This window comes from Dioscorea cayenensis, unplaced genomic scaffold (genome assembly GCF_009730915.1).
Source record: "Dioscorea cayenensis subsp. rotundata cultivar TDr96_F1 unplaced genomic scaffold, TDr96_F1_v2_PseudoChromosome.rev07_lg8_w22 25.fasta BLBR01000275.1, whole genome shotgun sequence".
NCBI lineage: Eukaryota > Viridiplantae > Streptophyta > Magnoliopsida > Dioscoreales > Dioscoreaceae > Dioscorea > Dioscorea cayenensis.
In genome coordinates, this window is record NW_024086666.1 from 1 (window position 1) to 22,778 (window position 22,778).

Here is a 22,778-nt window from a genome sequence, read left to right on the forward strand (position 1 = left end):
CAGTTACGTATTGCTCTCATTCTACCTCAAACTCCACAACATGCCATCAAAACTCACTAATTCAAAAGCGAATAATAATCTACCAGACACAAAGATGAAATACATACTACAACTCAAACAACCTTCAAATTACAATAATTACAAAGATCTGAAAACAAGATCTAAAGAAGAGTACGAGAGTTTAAATAACCATTTCAAGATCTAAAACACAAGCACAACATGAAAGTAATCATGCCTTATCCCAACAAATGAAAAGTTACCCATCATGAATACCTTCTCTTCTAAGCTTCTACTCAAACAAGACTGGGTGCTTAAGAAGAGAAAAACCAGCCCAGAGATGAAGAAGAGAAGAATTTATAGTAAAGGAATGAGAAACTTAGCTATGTTGAACCTCGATTTAAAGGAATGATAAGGTTTTATGGAAACGACCATTTTGGCCTCTTTAAGTTAATACATTAACTAAAACGCCATGGACTTCAAGAAATTCGACTCAAGTTACCCTCATTCTTATAAAACAAAGACTAGAGTGAATAAGCATTGGCAGAAAGACAACAACGCTCTCTGACATTCAAGAAAACGCAATATCGTGCAGTAAGCTTGGCTGGAGCATCACTCAAATGTACTCAACCACCCGCAACAAACGCGTAAATCCTTTCACCCTCCTAATGGCACAAGGAAAACAAAAATAAGAAGAAGAAAAGTGACGGGCGTGTATCATGCTGATCTCAACATCCCACCGGCCTTCACAATAATCTTTTGTTGGTTTCGACTCGTAGTCACAAATTGTTTGTCTCTTTTGTAGTCTTTTCTCCGTGATAATATCATTTCTTTATAGTGTTCCTCATATTACGCATTTCTTCCCTTGAATAGTTCATTTTTATTAAAAGATAATAAAACCTCTCATTTTCTTTGCAGTTTAAATTCATCGCTTTTTAATTTTGCAATGTGTTATACATTCATCGACTTTAACTTTTTCAATTTTTCGCTAAAAGGGTCATTGTCAAGGTGCGTCCAAACATTACTAAAGTTATGAGAGAATATCTTAAGAGATTTCTTTCGATCAAAAAGCTTTGGCTGATACATTGAAATACACACGTTTATAATAGTTTAACGTGTCAATCTAGAAATTTATCATGTGGGTCGCCCTAACATCCACGTTGTTGCGAGCGATGAGCAGTGAAGCGCGAACCATGTAGCACGTCAACACCTGGCAGCGCAGTCACGACAACACCCAGCGTAACAACACAATAAATGGGCAACGCAGACTATCCACATACATCCAATCTCATACAAGAATTAAAATAAATAGTACACCGATTTAACGTGGTTCGCTAAGAACAAGTTGCATCCACTGAGAACAACGCTTCACTATATCATGGGGAATAATAAGAGTACAAGAGTACAAGAACATATGCATAAAGTCACAAGAAGTGTTACCAAGTGCTTTAAGAACTAAATTAGCTCAAAACGTGGGTCTTACCTTATTTTAACGGAGATCAAACAAGTTAACAAGAGCTCTCTCTACAATTCCTTCACTCTTTCCACTCTTCAAATACAAGCAGAACTCTTCCCTTTTCTATCTCTTTTTCTCTCATTCCACAACACCCAACAAACATAACTTTATATAAACAATAGAGCACTCTAGTACCATTAGATTAAAAGATCAAGACGGTGGTCATCCCAAGTATAATCAAGCCAATATTTAATGTGGGTAACGACTCATCCGCCACAGCGCGCTCCAAGATGATGTCTCATGGATCATAACCTCGACGATAATAAATTATTTCGCTATGCGCTAGAAGGTAAAAGAACATATCTCCTCCCACAAGCGACCCAAATGACAATCGACTATATCATCGAAAGAATTTTTCGATTTGCATCTGGTTACTAAACCATAGGCTACCTATTCACAATTTTAGTGGAATATCGCTAGACTATCTGCGTGGTTTTTACATGATTGTAAAAGATACATATCTTTTCATTTTTCATTACCTTTTTAATCTTTACATTGCCACGATACATAACAACCTTCTCCCAATACAAGTGGCAAGTGGTAAGTGCAGGTGGCGGCAATCAAAATTTTTGAGCGCCGCTCAAAATCGAGACTCTAATATCTTACTGTCTACCATGTTAGTTACCATTGATAAAGAATTACTCCATTAGATAGAAATATACATTTATCACGAGGAGGCGTAGTTATCTCATTCCTCGCTTTGCTTTTTCACCATTCAAGGCTAAACTTTATAAAACCTCAACAACAACTTGTACGTAGGAAATATACTCATCGAATAGCATACAAATACTATAAACAAGAATTGTAAACCTATAATACAAAATCACAGTGATATAATAATTCAAAATAATAGTTAGAAATTTCCGCTGGGTAGGCGTGCATGAAGCACCGCCTAACGCACGACTCGCCTCGTGCGCAGGATTTTCTCGCCCTCACTCCAAGCGCAGATACACTAACCCCGAGAAGGAAGAACTTCGTAGCTTCAACACGTCGGCGCCGAGATATCCTCAAGCGCACTCGACAGGTTCTGCAAAAGAGAACCACGGTGAAACGGTAATAGTATAGGTGGCCAGCACGCAAAAACACACCACGTTCCGTGCACGCAAAAGCTACACCCTAAGAAAGAGAATACTGAGAAGAAGGAGCAAAAGTGTGTTTTTGGCTCATGGTTTAGGCGATGTATTTATAGCAAGCGAATTCATTAGCAAACTCCTCCACCAGGCAAATGTGGGACTAAAGGAACGAGAAGATCTTTGGGTTTGAGTAAAGCATGTGGGACCCGGTGGGACCCACATCCAGCAATCCCCCACTACACCTGCATAACTTAAGCACGACCAACAATGATAGCCAGATGCAACAAAGATTTTTGGAAGATAATCAATCAAAAATATACGATCAAAAGAATAAGAAATGAACGCACTCGAACCTTTGCGTTTTCACTTGATCAGCCCAAGGTGCTTTGAAGACTGAAACCTCAACTTTTCATTAGAGTTTCCAACCGATAGAGACAAAGAGCGTGAATCGAAGTTCTCGAACTACAACTCCTCGAATCTTAATTCAACTTTAACGATGATCTCGTGATCGCCTGGATAAACGGGTTAGCCAAGCTATCGCCACGCGCCGATATCATTTCATGGAGATTGTTAGAGAGTTAGCTCTCCGACTCTGCAGTCAGTGCGATGGCCTATCTCCAAATAGCGAGATCTCCGTGAGATATTTGTAGTGTAATATCTCGCTAACCAAAGATTTGATCTCATTAAGAGCTACGCTCAACCTTTACACCACTACATGAGAGCTAATACATCATAGGAATGGGGTTATAGTGATATCTCAACATGCATACAATGGCTTTCTCCCAGCTCAACCAATCAATAGCTTCCCTCGAACTTCTATCCCGATCTCCATTCAAAGAAGTGACTACTATCTATATCGACCTTTAGCGGGCTTAGCCCCATTCCCCGACGCCCCGGCTATCATTTGTCTCGATAGCCTTTTAGTCAGCAATCGCTAGATTTAGCTCGACTTTATGTAATCAATGCTCACAACGCGCAGCTTCGATGTCTCCATATCGACTTTCGCGCGATCCGCATATGCTCGCTTCATTTTATCATTAGTACTTTCACGCTTTGCACAGCCTTAATAGCAGATTTAGAATCACAATGTATAGCAACAGAGGCATAGGAGAACACATAATGCGAATCTCAAAAGTAAATTTCTAATCCACTCACCGCAGATGTGAATCAAGCGCAATCAATTCGTACCCATGGTGCTCCTAGCATCGAGCCTCGCTAGCGCATTTCCATCGATATTCCCCCACCGCAAGAAATACTGGGCCGAGGGTCGATGAAGATCTACCGAGTCGACATCTAGTTGGCATCCGTGGTATCCCCTCACCACACTAGGGAATCCAGTAGTACCCTCAAATTCAAAAGTCATAACCTTTTAGAACTGAGAACCCTCTCAAGAGCAAAACCAATGTTCTGGATTTGGCCATCGTATATCTACCGCCTAGATACTAACACGCGATGTCGTTCTAGTTCTCTGATAGATACACGAGATCCTATGATCCGAGCATGAGATCCCCGATTTCATGTGTTCACCTTTGTTTTTCTGTAAGGTGTACTACTGGGTCAAAAGTGTAGCAAATGCATTTTGCAATCCGTATATCCCAGATTTCTCCAACACTTTCGCTGAATGAGATTGGGATAATGTGATGCCATATACTGATCTCGTAAGCTTGATTCCTAGGATAACATTAGCTTCTCCTAGATCTTTTCATATCAAACTCTATCGCGTAGAAAGTTCTCGACATCTGACGGATCAAGATTAAGATCGGAAGCAAAGATAAGCAAATCATCAAACATACAAGCACCAATAACACATTTGCCATCTACTAACTTATCAGAACACACCTGTCATAGTTGTTTACAAACAAATCCATAAGAGATGATTGTAGAGTCAAACTTGGCATGCCAACGCTTTGGGGCTTGCTTCGATCCATAAAGAGATTTTACAAGTTTGCGCACCCTTCAGGCTCTCGTCTCGTGAATAACAAAGCCTTCAAAGTTGCTCCATGTAAATTTCTTCCTCTAAATCACCATTTAAGAAAGCATCTTTTACATCCATTTGATGGATTTCAAGACCGAAAGCGAGGCAAGTGCTATAAGGATCCTAATGGTGGTGGTGCGAGCAACTGGTGAGTAGGTGTCAGCAATCAAGTCCCTCTTTCCGCTTGAACCCCTTTGCAACTAACCTGGCCTTGAACTTTTTCAATGGATCCATCTGGGTCTCGCCTTCTTCCCGAAGACCCATTTACGACTCAAAGGTTTACTCCCCAAGAGTGTGGAAGTAAGTATCCAGTGTGTGGTTACTCATGATTGAGTGGTACTCATCATCTACGACTTCTTTCCAAAATCGAATCAGCGAAGCCTAGCCTCTTGATAAGTGGTAGGAGTATCCTCAATCATGAAGGTGACAAAAATCATCACCTAGGGTTCCTTTCCACTCTACCTCTTTGCTTCTTCTAGGTTCCCGTGACTGAGGATAGGAACCGATCCGAGCAGAGCTAGAGGTCGAGGTATGAAGGGACCGGGATTGAGGTCGATCTCGGAGGGAAGATGTTCTCAAAGTAGACAAGCATCTCTAGCTTCAATGATAGTGTTTCTAGTTATTTTCACTCACTCGAAAGTTAATAACTAGGGAATCTTCCAACATTGCTATCTAGAGCATACCCTCACAAACACCGTGCATCTAAGGTTTTAGGGGCCTATCTTCCCAGGGTTCTAAGATCGGGGATCTTAACCTTAGCTAGACACCCCCACACTTTGAAAGTAGTTGAGTGCAGGGGCTCTTCCTTTCCAAAGTTCATAGGGTGTTGTGCTACGGTCCTTAAAAAGGGAATCCTATTCGAGATAAAACAAAGTCTGAGAGCAAAGCCTCCCCCACAAGTTCTGCACACCGAACTTAATAGCATGGCATTTTACCATGTCCATCAATGTCCTGCTTTTTCCTTTCAAAGAACCCCATTGGACTCGGGGAGTGTAAGGAGCAAGAACTCATGCACAATCCCATCTCCGCTCACGTAACGAAGACATAGCATTAGAAGTATACTCTCCACTCTATCGGATCTAAGAACCTTAACGTCTTGCCCTAGCCGATTCTCCCCGGCTTCGAAAATCATGAACTTGCTAAGGGCTTCATCTTTGGATTTGATCAAATAGATATAGCAGTAATCGGAGAATGATCATCGATAAAGGTAATGAAATAACGGTTTCCCCGCCTCCGTAGGAGGTCTACAAGAATCACAAATATCACCGTGGATCAAATCAAGAACTTGTAATTACGGTGAATGCGAGGAAATGGTTTCTTGGGTAATTTGGCTTGAACACGATTTGACATTTAGAAACTTGATCAATCTTTGGATTTAGGAATCGGCTCAAGGTTCATCAACCTTCTAATGGATCCAAAGTTCACATGACCCAATCTTCCATGCCAAAGATCAGAGATTCAATGTTCAAAATAATGTAAGAAGAGGAAAGAAAGATAATCGAACTTTCATCGATAGATAAATTAGAAGGTTCACATACATCGAGCTTGAATAGTACCACCGATACAAAACCTTTACCAATAAAAAAGATTACTCCCTCGGAGATTACAAGACGGTTTGACTCAAGTACAATCTTATAACCAGATCAACTGCAAAAGGGAACCATCGATAAGATTTTTCTAATGTCGGGTACATCTTTGAACGCCCTAGCAGTGAGAACTTTCCCGTATGTCATCTTCAAATCAATCCGTCCCTCTCCCTAACACGTGCTACTCGAGCCATTTCCAAGAGTTACACATCCTCCACTTGAGACCCGATAAGTGGAGAACTAGAACGGTCGACAAGAAACATGGACGCGTTAGCACCATAATCAAGAAACCACTCTAGGTTTTGACAAGTCAAATCGATGAAGGAATGAAAAGATACTCGACCCAAAAGAATGTCCGGAGGAAGGTTCACCCATCTCAAGTACATTTACTTGCGGTTTGGGTGGACCCGGAGTTTTTGTCGAGCAGTTCGAGCTCTACGGAAGAAGCAATCACGAGCAACATGGTTTGTCCTACCACAAACAAAACAATGTTTAGGACTTTTCTCATAAGGTTTAGAAGCAGAAGATTTGGGTTGCTGAGAGGTTTGAGAACGAGAATGGGTTGGCTTTCGCCCTTGGCCTTAAAGGATTTCCCTTTAGGGGAAAAACCGACGACCTCTATCGTAAGAGTGGGTATTCCTAGAGCTTTTTAGAGCTATTAGGCTATCACTATGTTCGCTAGATAAACCCCGACCTTTATGAGGATCTACACCCTTAGAGAAGATCTGTCGGCTTCCCTCAATTCTAATGGTGTTGTAAACTCCTACAAGGTCCAAGGAATCAATCTTGTGTCTAAGTCCATTTGCAAAGCCCCGACCAAGAATAGGTGGTAGCTTGTTCGTGAGAATGGACAATGTGGTTTCTATCGTACTACGTGACCACACCTCTCTACTGGCACTAAGGTAGTCCCGAAAGGTGTGGAATCGTTCTCCCATCTCTACTCCGTCTACCATCTTGTAATTTTCAAACTCTATGCTCACGTGGCTAATCCTAGTAGCATTATCAGGGCCATACTCCTTTTCTAAGGCACTCCATATATCCTTAGCGCCTTATAATCAAAGTATTTGTCCTAAAAGACGATCGAGAAAGAATGCTAAGAATTCTATAGGCGGAGTGGAAATCGATCTCTTCGAGAGTTTTACTAGGAGCTAAGGAGCTAGATGTTTGGTCTACGCTGAGATGGATAATCAGCGAAAGTCCACTAGGATCAAGATCGGAGGAATCGTAATCGAGAGGATAGAGTAAGAGCATGGATACTCCTCAGGTGTACAACCAAAAATTCAGGCTCGATGTTTCCACCTCCTAAAGTTCACCTTACTGTCAAACTTGACGAGGGTTTACACGAGTATCGATTAGTGCATCCATGTGTGTGTGAATGTACGTTAATCAAGTTCGTGGGTCTACTAATGTGACACAAGCAAAGTTTTAATGTGCGTAGCGAAATACAATACTCGTAGAACTATATGTATAAGAATACGAGATACGAGATTATATGTATGAATATAGTACATAGTGATATCTATGTATAAAAGTCGATCCTATAGTATTATGCGTATAAAAATATAATATCATGATAATATGCTTATAAAATACAGAAATATATTTGCAACTAAACAATTTATGTATAAGACCCAATTCAGCGTTAGAATGTAGGAAATATACTACTGAATAGCATGCAAATACTATAAACAAGAGTTGTAAACAAAATCACAGTGATATAATAATTCAAAAATAATAGTTAGAAATTTCCAGCCTGGGGTAGGCGTGCGGAGCACCGCCCCTCACGAATTGGCCTCCTCGCATGTGATTTTTCCGCCTCACTCCAAAGCGCAGGATACACTAACCGGGAAGGAAAAAAACTCTCGTAGCCTCAAAGACGTTTGGCGTCGAGATATCCCAAGCGCACCCACAAGGTTTAGGCAAAGAACCACAAAATGAGAACAGAATAATTGGGTTTTCCAGACACGTAAAAAACACACCCGGTTCCAGGCATGCAAAAAAGCACACCCGGAAGAAAGAGAATATGAGAGAAGAAATAAGCAAGTGTGTGTTTTTGGTTCATGGTTTAGGCATGTATTTATAGCAATGAATTCTTTAGCAACTCTCTCCACTAGGCAATGTGGGACTAAAGGTTTGAGTGTAAAACATGTGGGACCCACAGGACCCACATCCAACACAACACTTACACATACAAACTATATATATATATATATATATAGTAGTAGCTAGTACTACTACTGATATTATTATACTAGCTTTTATGCAACAGCTTGTTCTTCTTCTTCTATCATGGAGAAGCATCTGATCAAAATGCCAAACTCCTGTAAAACATTAACATATTTACTGATCAGAAAATGTTTATTGAATTTGCTGCAGAGTAAAAGAACTTAACTTAATTAATGATTCTAATTACCATGCCCTTTGCCCACCCTTCTCAGTTGTGAGACGTAATCAGAGATTTTCTTTATGGCTTCCACCTACAGGTTAGAATGTTCATTAACTTGATGCTTCGATATATATATATATATATATATGTTTTTTCAGTTATAGTTTTGCTCATAAATTGATATGCATGAGATGTTACTGAATTATTCTGTGGATTATTCACTGAGTGAAGTAGGTAGTTTTAGTTCCCACCTGTTCACCGAGAAACTCACTCTCCACAAATTCTTGCATTTGAGGATCATTATTGTTGCATGCCACCTGTTTAGATTTTAAAAAAAATTAAAGTAATGCCATGGCAATGAAAATAATTTTATCATTGATTATAAAATAGAAGTGTCAAAATAAGGTATTAATGAGAACATCCAGAAAGTGAAGTAACTTACACTATGCAGATGGAGAAGCTTCTCATTAGTCACTTTCTCCAGAGATAATGCCAGTTCCATGGCTGATACAATAAAAAATCTTACACGTTAATTAACAGCCACGTGTCAAGCAACCATAATCACTAATACGTCAACCTTAAACATAATCTTGCCTACATATGGAACAACTTTAAGAAAAGCAGACATTTTACTTGATTATTAGGTAAGCAAATTTTAAGTATTGTAAATTGATCACCCCTTCTCCAATGCAAAATATTATCCACAAACTGCTCAACATGTAAGCAACAAGGGAGATACGTACTACATGCATGCATGGTGATACTTATATATCGTAATGGCGATAAGTGTACTTACAGATTGACAAGAACGAAACCAAAAAAAAAAAAATTGGAATCTTAAAATTTGCAATGCACTTTATTTATAGCTCAGTCACACATTAAAAAAGAGTCAAAAAGCTCAACCTCCTTATAAGAGTTCAATTTTCAATTTCTTGTCATGCTATTATTACGATAGTGGCAAAAACCAAATAATTTATTCCGACTTTACAAATATATACTATATTTTAGTGATAAAAAAAGGTTTAATTTTTCAAACGTACAATGTTTTCATTACCATATATACCATGTCATGAAATTAAATTATTCTTAGTTATCCACACATTTTGCTATTAATTTACCCGTGGCAGCTCAAGATAATTAAATAGCTAAAACCAAATTCTAAAATAAGACCTCTAATTTACTTAATAAAAATTAAAATTTATTAAATTTGTTATGACAATTTCTTCTATGGAACTTTTATACCTACGCCGATTAACATGACTTATGCTCACTTATAATAAATAAGTATATTTTAATTTTGCAACGTAAAATTTAACTTAATATAAAAATATATATTATTAATAATAAACTAAAAACTCTTGATTTATAATTAAAAAGTATGAATGTTAGATTATTCATCAAAAAATAATTATATTGCTTTTAAAATAGGATGTTAATTAATAAAGAGCAAAAACAAAAACTTAAAAAATTAGTTGAGAAAAAATATAGAATTTCTTCAATTATTAGATTAAAATAGTCAAAATTTGAATCTATTATGTTTTGTTTTGTCAAAATCAGGGAGTTAATTTGCTCTTAATTGATAGAAAAGTCATTAATTATAGTTGAATGACGTCTATTTTAAATATTCATTTGCCTTTATTTGAAAGGAGTTAATTTGCTCTTAATTGATAGAAAAACATTCATTAATTATATACTTTAACACTTTCTTAGAGTTTGAAGTGCTATATTTTAAACTTACTTTCTCCAAACTGGGACTCTTTCACTCCCTATAAAATGAACATTAGAAAATATTACTTCCAACAAAGGAAGTGTTATTTTCACATAATTTTTCACTTCAAATCACTTGATAGTGCAAATAAACACCTCTTTTAGTTGAGATTATATAAAATTAACTATTATTATTATAACGGTGAGGTTTTTAAAATTTTTTTAATGTTTTCAAATTCAGGACTACAAAATTAAAGAGGCCTAAAACAATTAATTCAGTGGCCTTACCATACAGCGCATCTCCTTTCTCAGGGTGGTCAAATTCAGAGTGTGGCAATATAATTGAATTCAGCTTCACCCTTCCCCCACGTTTGTTCTAAGAAATATTCAGAACATTTCAGATATAAACATAGAGCACCCCAAGTCAAGAACACATATGACACACACACACATATATTAATATATATATATATATATGTATATATATATGAACAATGACATTCATCCCGAAATAATATCCTGAAATAGTGTCCCTAATGCAACCCTGGAGGTGGGGTTGCGTTTGAGACATTATTTCATGACACTATTTCTGGATGAAGAGCACTACTCTAGTCTATATATATATATATATATATATGAGAAGGAAAAACATAGCTAACAAAATTAACATGAACCTGGTATTCCATCAGCATCTCTGCCTGTTCCCTCTCTTCCTCACTAGACTCTTTGAAAAACCTGATACAAAAAGTTTGACAATCAGATGGCTTACATATAAAATCAAGCAAATCAAGAATGGTGGTGCAAAGCTTCATTGATGACTCACTTGGCAAGGCCTTTAAGGGCGACGTTATCACGATCGAAGTATGCATACAACGCATGGTAAACATATGAAACATTGTATTCCACACTGTAAGTTGAGCATCAAACAAGATGAAATCAGATACAAAAGAAACATAAACTTGCAATCAAGAGTATATATAGAACCAAAAATTTAACAATAAATGCTCAAATTAGTGCTTAAAATTAGAATAATAACACAAAAATGCCTCAAAATCTATAGTAATAAGAAAAACAAACAATGAAACATTGCATTCCACACTGTAATTTGAGCATCAAACAAGATATAAATCAGATACAAAAGAAACTTAGACCTTAAATTTGGTGTATAAATCAAGAGAATTGAACCAAGAAATGAACAAGAATCAAATTAGTGGTTAAATTTAGAACAACAACAACGAATCAAACAATTAAAAAAAAAATTTTAAAAAATAAATAAAAAGAAAAAAAGATAAAATCTCACTCTCTTTTCCAAAAAAGAAGACAATTAATTAAGGATCAAGAAATAAATATCCAAAACCAAGAACAAGGAGAACAAATCAAGAACAAATAGAACCTCAAAAAAGAATGAAACCCTACTTGATTTGCTCATTGATCGCGATTTCGCAGTCATCGGAGTAGAGCTGGCGGGCGAGTGACTCTTGAGAAGACATGGGCACGCGATGAGATCCCTCACCCTTGAGCTCCTCAAAAGGCTCAAAGACGACACCCGAGAGAGTCCGGCTATCAGTCGCCATGGCCACCAAGGCTCCACCTCCCGGCCCCTTCTTGGAAAGCCTCAAAACAGAGGACAAAGAAGGAAGAGCCACCACAGCACCATCACCACCAAAGGAAAATGGTTCCGGCGCCGGAGATCGGAGAGAGGGCCAGAGAAGCTCGGGAAAGCATGGCGATCTTGGAGGACGAGGAGGAGAAGAGCAATGGGTGGGGAGTGTGGAAGATGAGGGTTTATAGAGGTTGTAGCCGTTGGATGGATGACACGTGGACGGTGAGGATTTGGAGCGTGTGGAGGGCTCGTGGTCTAGTTGTTTCCATTTGGGAATATTCGTGAGCTTGCGTTTTCTTTGGTCTTTGTTTGTTGATATGAGTCACGTGACAATTTCTAGAGGGACTTATCTGCAAATATTTTCTTGCTTTTAACATTTTTACCCTTGGAAATATACAAAATAAGAAAAAAATAATTAATTTCTTTGCACCGCCAGATTTTTCAGAAATAATTTATGAGATATTTATGAAAAAATAATGGTGGCAAATAATTTTGTTATTTTCTAATGTATAAATGAAAATACTAATTTAAAACAATTTGTATCAGCACACTTCGCACAACTGTCCAATACATTTTGGACTCAGTGATGTTAGTGCTGTTAGATCAAAAGATCTTTTACTTTATGACATAAATTTTAAATAAAAATTATCAAATAAAATAAAAAATTAAATTTAATGTCTTCCTCTCTCTCAATTAATTTCTTTCCCTCATCTAGGTTTCACCATTTCCTTTTATATTTTAATCTCATTAATTGAAAAACAAAAGAGTTTTTTTTTTATAAATCTCTTAAATATTTTCAAAAAAGTATAAAACAAAGGTATAATATCCTAGTTGGTCCCTGTACTTTTCTCTCTCTTCTTTTTTTGTCCCTCTACTCAGAAATACTCCCGATTAGTCCCTCTACTTTTGAAAATGTGCCCACTTAGAGGGACTAAGTGGGCACATTTCTAAAAGTAGAGGGGCTGGTTGGGAGTATTTTTAACTAAGTGGGCACATTTTCAAAAATAGAGGGACTAGTCGGGAGTATTTCTGAGTAGAGGGACTAAAATAGAAGAGAGAGAAAAGTATATGGACTATTTTGGTGATTATACCTAAAACAAATTATCATTACATAGTATTTTTTAAACTGGTAAATAAATAATTTTTTTATATTTTTTTTAAATATTTCAATTTTATATGTTAATTTTTTACATTTAAAAATGTTTCAATTTTGTTTAGTTTCTTTTGGCAATACATATGGAACAAAATCAAACTATAGCTTAGATTCATAGACATGAGGTTGAGTAATTTAGAGACATCCACAATAGTCATCGGATGGTAATTTGACAGCTACGGTAGTTACGATTATCGTAAACAGTACCATAACGCATTTTATAGTTTCATATAGTATTCATGAACAATGACAAAATTACAATAACATCTCTAGAGAACAGTAATTTAGAGACGCACCTAGATTATCTTATATATATATATATGTTACATCAACCAGAATAGATCAAATTAACTGAACACATAAATAATGTGTTTATTGAAAGAAACTTAATTAATCAAGGATTTATTATAAAATTAATCATGTGTGAAAGGAATAAAAGAAGATGATGAGTTTCTTAGGAATGGATCAAGTGGCGCGTGGAGGGTTCACGCACTGAACGGACATGTTTGAGTAAAAATAACAAAGGTCATTGTTAGCATTTCATGCACGCCTTCACTTTAAAAAGACTCATTGAATTAAATCCCTTTCATTTCCATGTAATTTGATTGTTTTCTTTTCTACATTGCACCTTCATTTGATCTTGATTTGGCATGTTCCAATATATATATATATATATATATATATGAATAAAATACATATTCAAACTCTAAATATTTAATTTAAAATAACATAGAACTATCAGGAAAATTCATGATCTAACAACAAAACCTCCTCTGTAAAATAAAGACATAAATATTTGTTGAGTTAATTTGTCGTTATGCTCCACTCTTATGCACTGCACCTTCTATTCTAATGAATTTTATAGATCCACTAGATCATAAGATTCTCAAACTCAAACATTTACTTTTCTAATTACAGATCAACATATGGAGATTAATGGGTCCAAAGCACCTGTTTGAAAAAAAAGGGTGCCAGTCATATTTTGATATTTGTGTATTAAATGGTAAGATTAGATTTTCACAACTTTTTAATAAAATATATTTCTTTTATAATTCTTGTAGTGAGTTATATATTAATATAAAATGAGCGACCCAAGTTCTGACATCATCCATGCATAATCTACACATATCCCGTGATGTCCGTTAGATGTTCGTCCAATAACCACGTCTTCCCACAAAATCAATTCTATGTTTGGATGATTGGAATATAAACTGTTAGCAAGTTAATATTTTTCTTTTCTATTGTTATACCTTGTTTGTTATCCAATAAAAGGATGCTACAGTATTCATGTGAAGGATTAGAATTTTTCCATATGCCTGCATCTCATCCCTCTCCATTTTGAGAGAAATCTCAATCTTTTAAGTTTGAAATGATGATTTTATCCCTCTTTGATGTACTTCTCTCTTTCTTTCACTTGTAACCTTTTTTTTCTTTTTTCTTTTTTTAAAAATCAGTACTTGGTTGATGATTGAGTATGAAGGCTTTGTAATTGAGCATGACTAGCTCTTTGTTGTTTATATAGACCTTGGATATATTCCTCTTTAAAAGTTCTTAGCCTTCATGAGATGTTATTGTGTCTTCTTGAGATAATGTTGTTATGTAAAAAATATATCTCTTGTTATTTTTTGAATTGGATAATACTCACTTATATTTTACTATTAATTATCTAAATAAAGTAAATTATTTAATTAAACTATGCACTCATAACAATTAAAATGTATAATAGTTACATGAATTAGTTATTTACATATTTTTATATGATAATTAAAAAGGTATAAAATTAATTTAATTAAGATATATAATTATAATCATTATTCAAATTATTTTATAATCTAATAAATTTAATAATAATTAAATATCATCCATTATTTTAATATCATTTATTTGTTGTAAAGAGCATACAAATAATTTTATCAAAATTCTCTTTCATACATTTTCCTATTCCACACTTCCATTCCTTTCAACCAAATAATGTTTTCATTACTATTCTTATTCCCCTCATTTTAATTCCCCTAATCCCGTTTTCCCTTATCTCATTCCCTTTATTCCCATTCCGCACACTAAACGCACTCTAAACCCCAACCCTAGCACTTTTCATTTTCTACAAAAGTCTAGAAGTCTAAAAATGTTTTCATCTATATATATATATATATATATATAATACATAGTTAATTGCTAATATTATGTGAAAAATATTTAATTATATTATGTTAAGTTAAACACTTAGGTGTTGTTTGTTTACAAGGATTGGAATTGAGGAGGAATGAAATAGAAATTAGAATAAGGGGGAATGGATTAGGAATGAAAAAAAAAACTGTGTTTGGTTGGAAGATATGGGAGGGTAATTCACTGGGATTAAGAAAAATAAAAAGAAGAAATATATAGAAAATATCTTTTATGCCTTTATAGAGTGAATATTAAATAAATATATTAGCCAATAATATTATTTTATTTGTAATATGTTAGCATTATTGTTATAATTTAATTTTTTTTATTTTTACAATTAATCTTTATTATTATTATTATTATTATTCATTTTTTCTTGCAATACAGAAATAAATGCTTATTATTATTATTATTATTATTATTATAAAAGAATGTTTATTATATATCTAGTATAAAAACTTTAAAAATATATCTATTGTGTTTTTTTATTACAAAATCCAAAAAAGTTCCGAACAAGGAACAAGAACAAACAAGAACCAGAAGAAGAGCAAACAAACATTCAACAAAAGATAAAACAACCATGTCAACATAGTCAAAGTAATTTTCTTGCCATAAAGAAACAACCATGCCAACATGTTAACAAGATAGAAATAAATTCAAAGTAAGAATAAAAGAAGTGTCTTAAAACAATTTTCTTGGCATAAAGAAACAAACTAAAGAAGCAAATCGGAGACATAGTCAACATTATCAAGAAAGTAATTTGCTTGGAAATGCTAAATCAGGTTGAAGCTTGTGCTCATGTCCTCTATCACTTCTTCAACTTTTTAGGTGCTTTGCAATCCAGTAAGCAAATTCTCAAAGAGAAACTAACTTAAATTGATTTCAAGTTCTCAATCAAATCATGTGTTATTATCTTTGCTTTCAAGCAGAGTTGCTGATATAAGGTTTGAAGATTAGTCTTTCATGGAGACTGATATATTTAGTAAAACAAGCTCACTGTACTGAAACAAACAGTTCTAGAGAAAAACTTTAAATTGAATTTAAGTTCTTAGTCAAATCTAAAGTTTTCATCACTAGCTTTACACTGTTGCAATAAAAGCTAAAGTTCTTAGTCAAATGGTGACACAAAACAAACAAACAAATTGTAAGGCCATTAGCTAGATAAGCAAAAGTTGACACAAAAGCTAAAGTTTTCATTATTAACTATATACTGTTGCAAGGAACTGTGGCACCAACCGGTGTCCTTTCATTTTTGCAAACATATATGCATTTTGTATATATATATATATATATATATCTAGAGAATTTAAAATATAACTAACAAAACCCTAAAAGGAGAGTAATTTTCACTATTTCTTTGTTCATGAACCATGAAAGCAGCTAAAATAAAAGGGAAGCATGGATGGTAGAATTTAAAGACATTGTAACCAAAAGCAAGAATCACAACCATTCTACTCTCTCTACATCTATGACACATAAGTTTCGTCTTATATAACATATAATCAATACATTCCAAAAGCTAAACAAAAGATTGATTTTCAGTGTTTTTTGTTCACCAGTCACTTCAAAGTAGCTCAAGAAATAATATAATATCATGGCAGATTATTTAATTTGTTATGTATGAAGTTATGCATCTAAATATTGTGCTTAACTGAAATCATTAGATAATGCAAAGGACTTACATATTTTGGGTTTCGCTTCATAATACTGTAGGAGCAAATGGCCAAAATCAAATGATTCTGTGTTTAATAGCAGAAACAGACTTTACGAATAACATTTTTATTGATAGTATTCACGGAAAGGGCTTTTTATACTTGTTGATTGTAAAATGACTTAAAGGTTTAGTGCAGTAAATAAAACTTGGGTTCTGTACTTACAGTAGAATTGTAATGCTTTACCTTTTTGACAAAGAAATTATAATCCTAGGATAATTTGGTATTCCATGCTTCAAACATCATATTCTCAATCTACTGTTATATAAAACAAATAATTTTGTGTTTTTCTTCACCAAACAGAGAGTTCAAGGATGATGATTGAGGTACTGATGTTTCATAACTACCAAGATAAGCACAAGTGTAAACCCAGCAACATGCAAGAGATATCCCTTGACACATATAAGTCAACTTTGAAAACAATTTCATTCTACTTTTGATTGTAAATTTGTAACTTATGTAATATATATTCATTTTTATTTATGTCCATTCTGATTTTCGAGATCCCTTTCTTTCTTGTTATAATTTTTTTAAAAAAAGCAAGCTATAGGGATTCAATTGGCAAAGCTCTCTGATTAAAAAGGGGCATGTCTTCAAATATATCAAAGAAGTCCACAACTACAAGGCCAACATTAGGGGCATAGCAAGGCTAATAGACTATATATATATATATATATAGGTTTTAGATATTAATTGTTATTGTTGTTCTTATAGATGTAGAGTATAATTACATAGTTTTCTTTCTTCCCATCATCAACATTTCATGCATTTGATGAGAAAAATCTTGCTTTTGTATTTCAGGCTTTTAATAGTAAAAAGAACAAATTTTTGAAATGATTCCATAGATTTACCAACGCCAGAGAAGAAGCTGGAGAGAGGAAGAAAAACAGCCCCAGGGATGCTGGATCAGCAGCAGAGGAGAAGCTTTGCACACCTTCGCTGAGAGAGCACCAATCAAAGTGGCGTCTTTGGAGAAGGATGACGAGCAAGGAGATCGGCAGGAGAAGAAGTAGGGCTTTCTCTCGTCGCTGGTTTCTCTCACAGACCAAAGAAAAGGACAAAAATGATGGAAAAACAATTAAACTCATGAGTAAAATGGACATTTCAAGATCTGGATTGGACAATCCTCAAGAAAATTAGATGAATGCCAAGCAGGGTTCTCCCCTCATCTCATTCCTCAAAGACTCTTCCCTCATTCCTATACTTGCCAACCAAACAGTGGACTATGCCCATTCCTAATCCAATCCAACTCCACTCCTTGCAAACAAACAACACGTTATTTCTTACTATAAAACAATACAAATGGTATCACAATTGTTTTATAATATTTTTAAAACTTTTCCTATTAATCAAATAGTTAATAACAAATTTTTTTCAAATTTAAATATAAAACAACACAACAGTTATATTATAACTTAACCACTTTATATTGTATTGTTTATGTTGTTTTTATCTGCAAATCAAAATATTCTTAAATGTTTCAAATACTTTTTAGTTTCTCATTTTTTATAATATTTATTTTGATATTATTTTGATGCATTAATTGACATTTTATAAATAACACAAAGTGAAGTGGTGATGATTTACAACAAAAAGTTTGCTATTTGTATTTAATATTGCCTTTTTTTAATGGACATGATTTGAAAACAAGATAATTCCAGGGAAGTTGCAAACTGTGGGAAACCTGCAAACCATTTGCAAATACCAGATGTACCATGTGGTCCTTTTCTGAAAATTGGAGCCTTAATTATCCTCGCGTTCTCTCCTTGTTCATCCCATTTATTATTAAGAGACATGTGAGGCCATTAATTGCATTGAATTTCAAAAATAATCTTGTTTTTATTTATTTATTTAATAGACTACAAATGCCTTTATTTAAGGGATTATTAAAAAGAATATATATAGATACGGGGAGATGCATTAATTGTGGTGAAATTATTGTTTCTCCCATATGAGATCCATATCTAAACTTATGAACAGTGCATAAATAGTATTATGTCCCATGTGTACAATGTATAAACAGTACATAAATAATACTATCATGGAAAAGCTTCGAACCCTTGCCTTTCCTCTTGCACTTTTGTATCATATATACTATTGGGCTATCCAATAATTGACGTTTTTATTTTTTATTCCCTTTGAAATGAGTTATATTTTTTTAAATTATTTTTTATAATCTTTAGGACTTAGTTTCCTGATGAATCTCATCAGTAGATCCCCTCGTGTCTCACCTCGCCCTTGTTTTACTTAAGGTTAAATTAACAAGCTCAAAAATCTATGTGTATAAGTTTATATTTTGATACTAAACATTATCTACCGATATTTGTGGAGGATGAAAAATAAGATAGAGAGAGATTGATAGATACGAATGAGGTTGGGATTTAGAGAGAGCGCATGAGGGGGAACACACTCTAGGGCCGTTCGTAGATTCAAAATTTGTAAACGTCTCCAGAGGATATGTCCTCTATATTCTAATATGCTAGTTACTTATATAATGAAGATTACAAAATGAATATAAATCAATTTCTCAGTTTAAAATATAAAAGGAATTAAATTAAAAGAGACAAATTTTTTGTGTTCAAATTATAATTAATTTTAACACTCGACGACATTGTAAACTAGTCCAATGGATAAAGTGTTCATTCTCACATAAGAGAGTTATGTGTTCAAATCCCACCCGATGCGTGATAAGCAAAGATACACTGTGGGCAAACTGTGGAGGTTTGCATGCACATGGTGCCAGTAAAAAGTTCTTGCGAGGAAACAGCTTTGCAATCCAATTCATATACCAATAAGTGAGGCGCATGACTGGACTAATCAATTCTTGGCTATTCAAACTTCTTGATTATTGTGCTCATCATTGTTATTCAACTATATTAAAAGATTATGATAATTAAGAGATGTAATAAAACCCTAAACCTTAATTAATGATCATCCTAGCTTAGTTTTGTCTTCATATTCGACCTTGAATTTGCATACATTGCATGCATTGCAAGCAAACATTCATGTACTGCCAAAACCAATTTTATCTCCAACCACTTGTTCTCATAAACAAACTTACAATTAATTAAAGTTTAGTATGTCAATCCTATGACTGTTCATATAAAGCCAAAATGATTAACAACTTTAATTAAATTGTAATCCTTGTTACTGAATAAACCACCAACCAACCATGATTATCAAATATATTTTTATATATCATATCATTTCATCTTCCTCACAAGAGGATAACACAGGTCCTTATCTCAACTAGACAACCCCCTAAATACACGGGTTACCCCACCATTGCCTTCCAAATATCCAATCAACTTCTCACAAGTGTCCATATGACCTACACTTCGGTGGGGCCATTGATGAGTTCCTCTCAACATCCACTTCATTTTTATAGATGTGACCACGTGAACAAACATTCATATTTCTTTCTAGGGTTAGGGTTTGTTACTCTTTAACTTGATGTTAGATTTCAAAGTTTTAGATCTCATAGTTGAAGAACTTAATTAATATATTTTAATTAATTAACTTAGTTTAATTATTAGTTAAATGTATGTATTACTAGATCCACCAACTCTGTCATTATCTTTTGACTATAAATAAGCAAAGCCATGAACCATCTCTACCTCTCTAGAAGTACTAATCTTTCTCATAATCCATTTAATGATGGTTGGAAACTCTCCTTGTGCTTCTTGCAAACTTCTTCGCCGACGATGTGCCAAAGACTGCATCTTCGCTCCTTTCTTCCCTTCCGGTGATCCTCAAAAGTTCGCCATTGTCCACAAAATCTTCGGCGCAAGCAATGTTAGCAAAATGTTACAGGTCTATATTTTTCTTCTAATACGGTATCAGAGCTATTATTTTCTCTATTCTTAATATATAGTATATTTTGACGATCGAATTCAGGAGTTACCTATTAATCAAAGAGCAGATGCGGTGAGTAGTTTGGTGTACGAGGCGAATGCGAGAATGAGAGATCCCGTCTATGGTTGCGTCGGAGCGATTTCATATCTCCAAAATCAAGTTTCACAACTTCAAATGCAGCTTGCTGTTGCTCAAGCTGAGATCTTATGCATGCAAATGCAACAAGAGACCTCTTTGATCAATCAACATGTTTTAGAATCAAATAGCAACAAGTCCTTCCTTTCAAGCATTAATCCTCAACTCATTATGAACTTCTCCACATCTACCAATCTAGTTGAAGAGCCTCTCAAGCAAGAGTCCCTTTGGACATAGTACTTATTTATCTCTTTGTATATATCATTTCATGTTCCATTAATGTTGAAATTAATCATTCTCTTTTGCAAAAATTTACATGAAAAAAGATAAAAATAAAGGTACCAATAAAGTCCTTAGAGTTTGTGCTTTTTATTCATGAAAATATAGTTGAGCTAAGGAAAACTAAGCATGTGATTAAAGAAATTAACAAGTGATTAATTAAATGTAAATGAGTTGGCGCTTCAAGTGCAAACAAAACAAGAATTCCACCTGTTTCCATTTAAGCAATTCAAGTTCATCAACATTTCTTAATTTTACCTTCACGTGGGGGGTACAATGCATGTATAAGGTTGAAGAAGATGAGACCGTGTGATATATTTGTGTGTATGTGATTATATATGTGAGTATATAACCTTATTATATAAGTTTTCTTTTGTCCTTCTTTCAAATTATTATTATTAATGCATAAATATATATGTTCAAAGGTTTCATATATATTTATATATTTAATAAAAACAAAGGAAACACCTGACTTGTAGATTCCCTATTATAGCGTTTTTGTTCGACAAGAGATCACAGTAGTGCCTACAGGGTTCTTATTATTAATTTGGATTGCATTATTATTCAAAAGTCTATGTTGTGTCCCAGTCTTGTGTTTCTTCAATGTTTTATAACTTTTTATTAAGTAATAATTAGTGATTTATAATATTGCGTGTGTGTAATGAAAAATTACCTAATTGTATTTTTTAAATATGAACAAACACTATGCATGAATAAAATTCAAATTTTTATATAGCTTTTGAGGTAAAAAAAATGAAATGCTATCTACTATGTTGCTGCTGAGGTAGTAGCCGATTGTAATTAAGAAGGGTGAAGAAGAGTTGTTGGTGTGTTTTTAGATATATTTTTTAGTTTGACATTTGTTGTGTTTGATATATAGCATTAATTAGGTTTTTCGATCATAATATTCATATTAGATTAATATTATGATAAAATAATTGTAACTTTGTTTTCTATCAAATATAAAAGATGCAAATTATGGAATGAATTTTAATAATAAAAAATAAAAATGTTTAAAAATGATAAAATAAAACAAAAACAACACGACTGATTGTGGATGTTATCTTTACATTGTAATATATTATATAATTATACTTATTTTATTAATCATGTTATAATGTAAAATAAATTTAATTTATTGTTTATCTATTTAATTATTTAAGAAAAGAAGAAAAAAGATTGGCAACTTATATCATTTTATCACAAAAATATAAATGATATTTAGGTGGATTATCTTGACTTCATGTGATTACATGCATTCCAACTGTTTGGAAATATAATTCATTTTTAAGTTTATGAATATTATTTGTTAGCACTAGCGCCTATCAAAACACATACTTATGGCCTGCTTATAAATCTTCAATATGAGAGAGAATGAAAAACTAAGGCGCAAGCCGGCAACCGAGTCAGCCTATAAGCTTAAATTTTACTATGTTCAAACTCGACTCAATATTATTTGAACTGAACTCAAGTTCGAACTGACCTTATTTCAAGCTTCTTTGCCAAGCTCAGCTAATTTTTGAGTTAGCTAAAATATTAAGCACCAGCTCAATATCTTGAACTTGGGCTATGTTAGCTACAGTGTTGTAGTTACAATACATAAAATTACAGTAATTTAATCATAGTAACACAACT

General features: G+C 34.1%; 2 protein-coding genes across 2 annotated transcripts; one reads left to right on the plus strand and one right to left on the minus strand.

Annotated features, from left to right (window-relative positions):
* Positions 1–8,399: 8,399 nt before the first annotated feature.
* On the minus strand, positions 8,400–11,935 carry LOC120253989 (ferritin-3, chloroplastic-like; the record flags this gene model as incomplete). Its single annotated transcript, XM_039262150.1, has 8 exons — positions 11,657–11,935; positions 11,064–11,147; positions 10,915–10,975; positions 10,529–10,616; positions 8,976–9,037; positions 8,785–8,850; positions 8,561–8,624; positions 8,400–8,468 (listed from the first exon to the last, which is right to left on the minus strand). Coding segments are annotated over exons 1-8 (652 nt in total), but the record flags the coding sequence as incomplete, so codon positions are not given.
* Positions 11,936–20,515: 8,580 nt separating this feature from the next.
* LOC120253994 (LOB domain-containing protein 12-like) lies at positions 20,516–21,101 on the plus strand. The gene is made up of 2 exons (XM_039262154.1): positions 20,516–20,687; positions 20,772–21,101. The coding sequence occupies exons 1-2, from the start codon at positions 20,529–20,531 to the stop codon at positions 21,099–21,101; spliced, it is 489 nt and encodes a 162-aa protein (XP_039118088.1). The 5' UTR covers positions 20,516–20,528.
* The last annotated feature ends 1,677 nt before the right edge of the window (positions 21,102–22,778 follow it).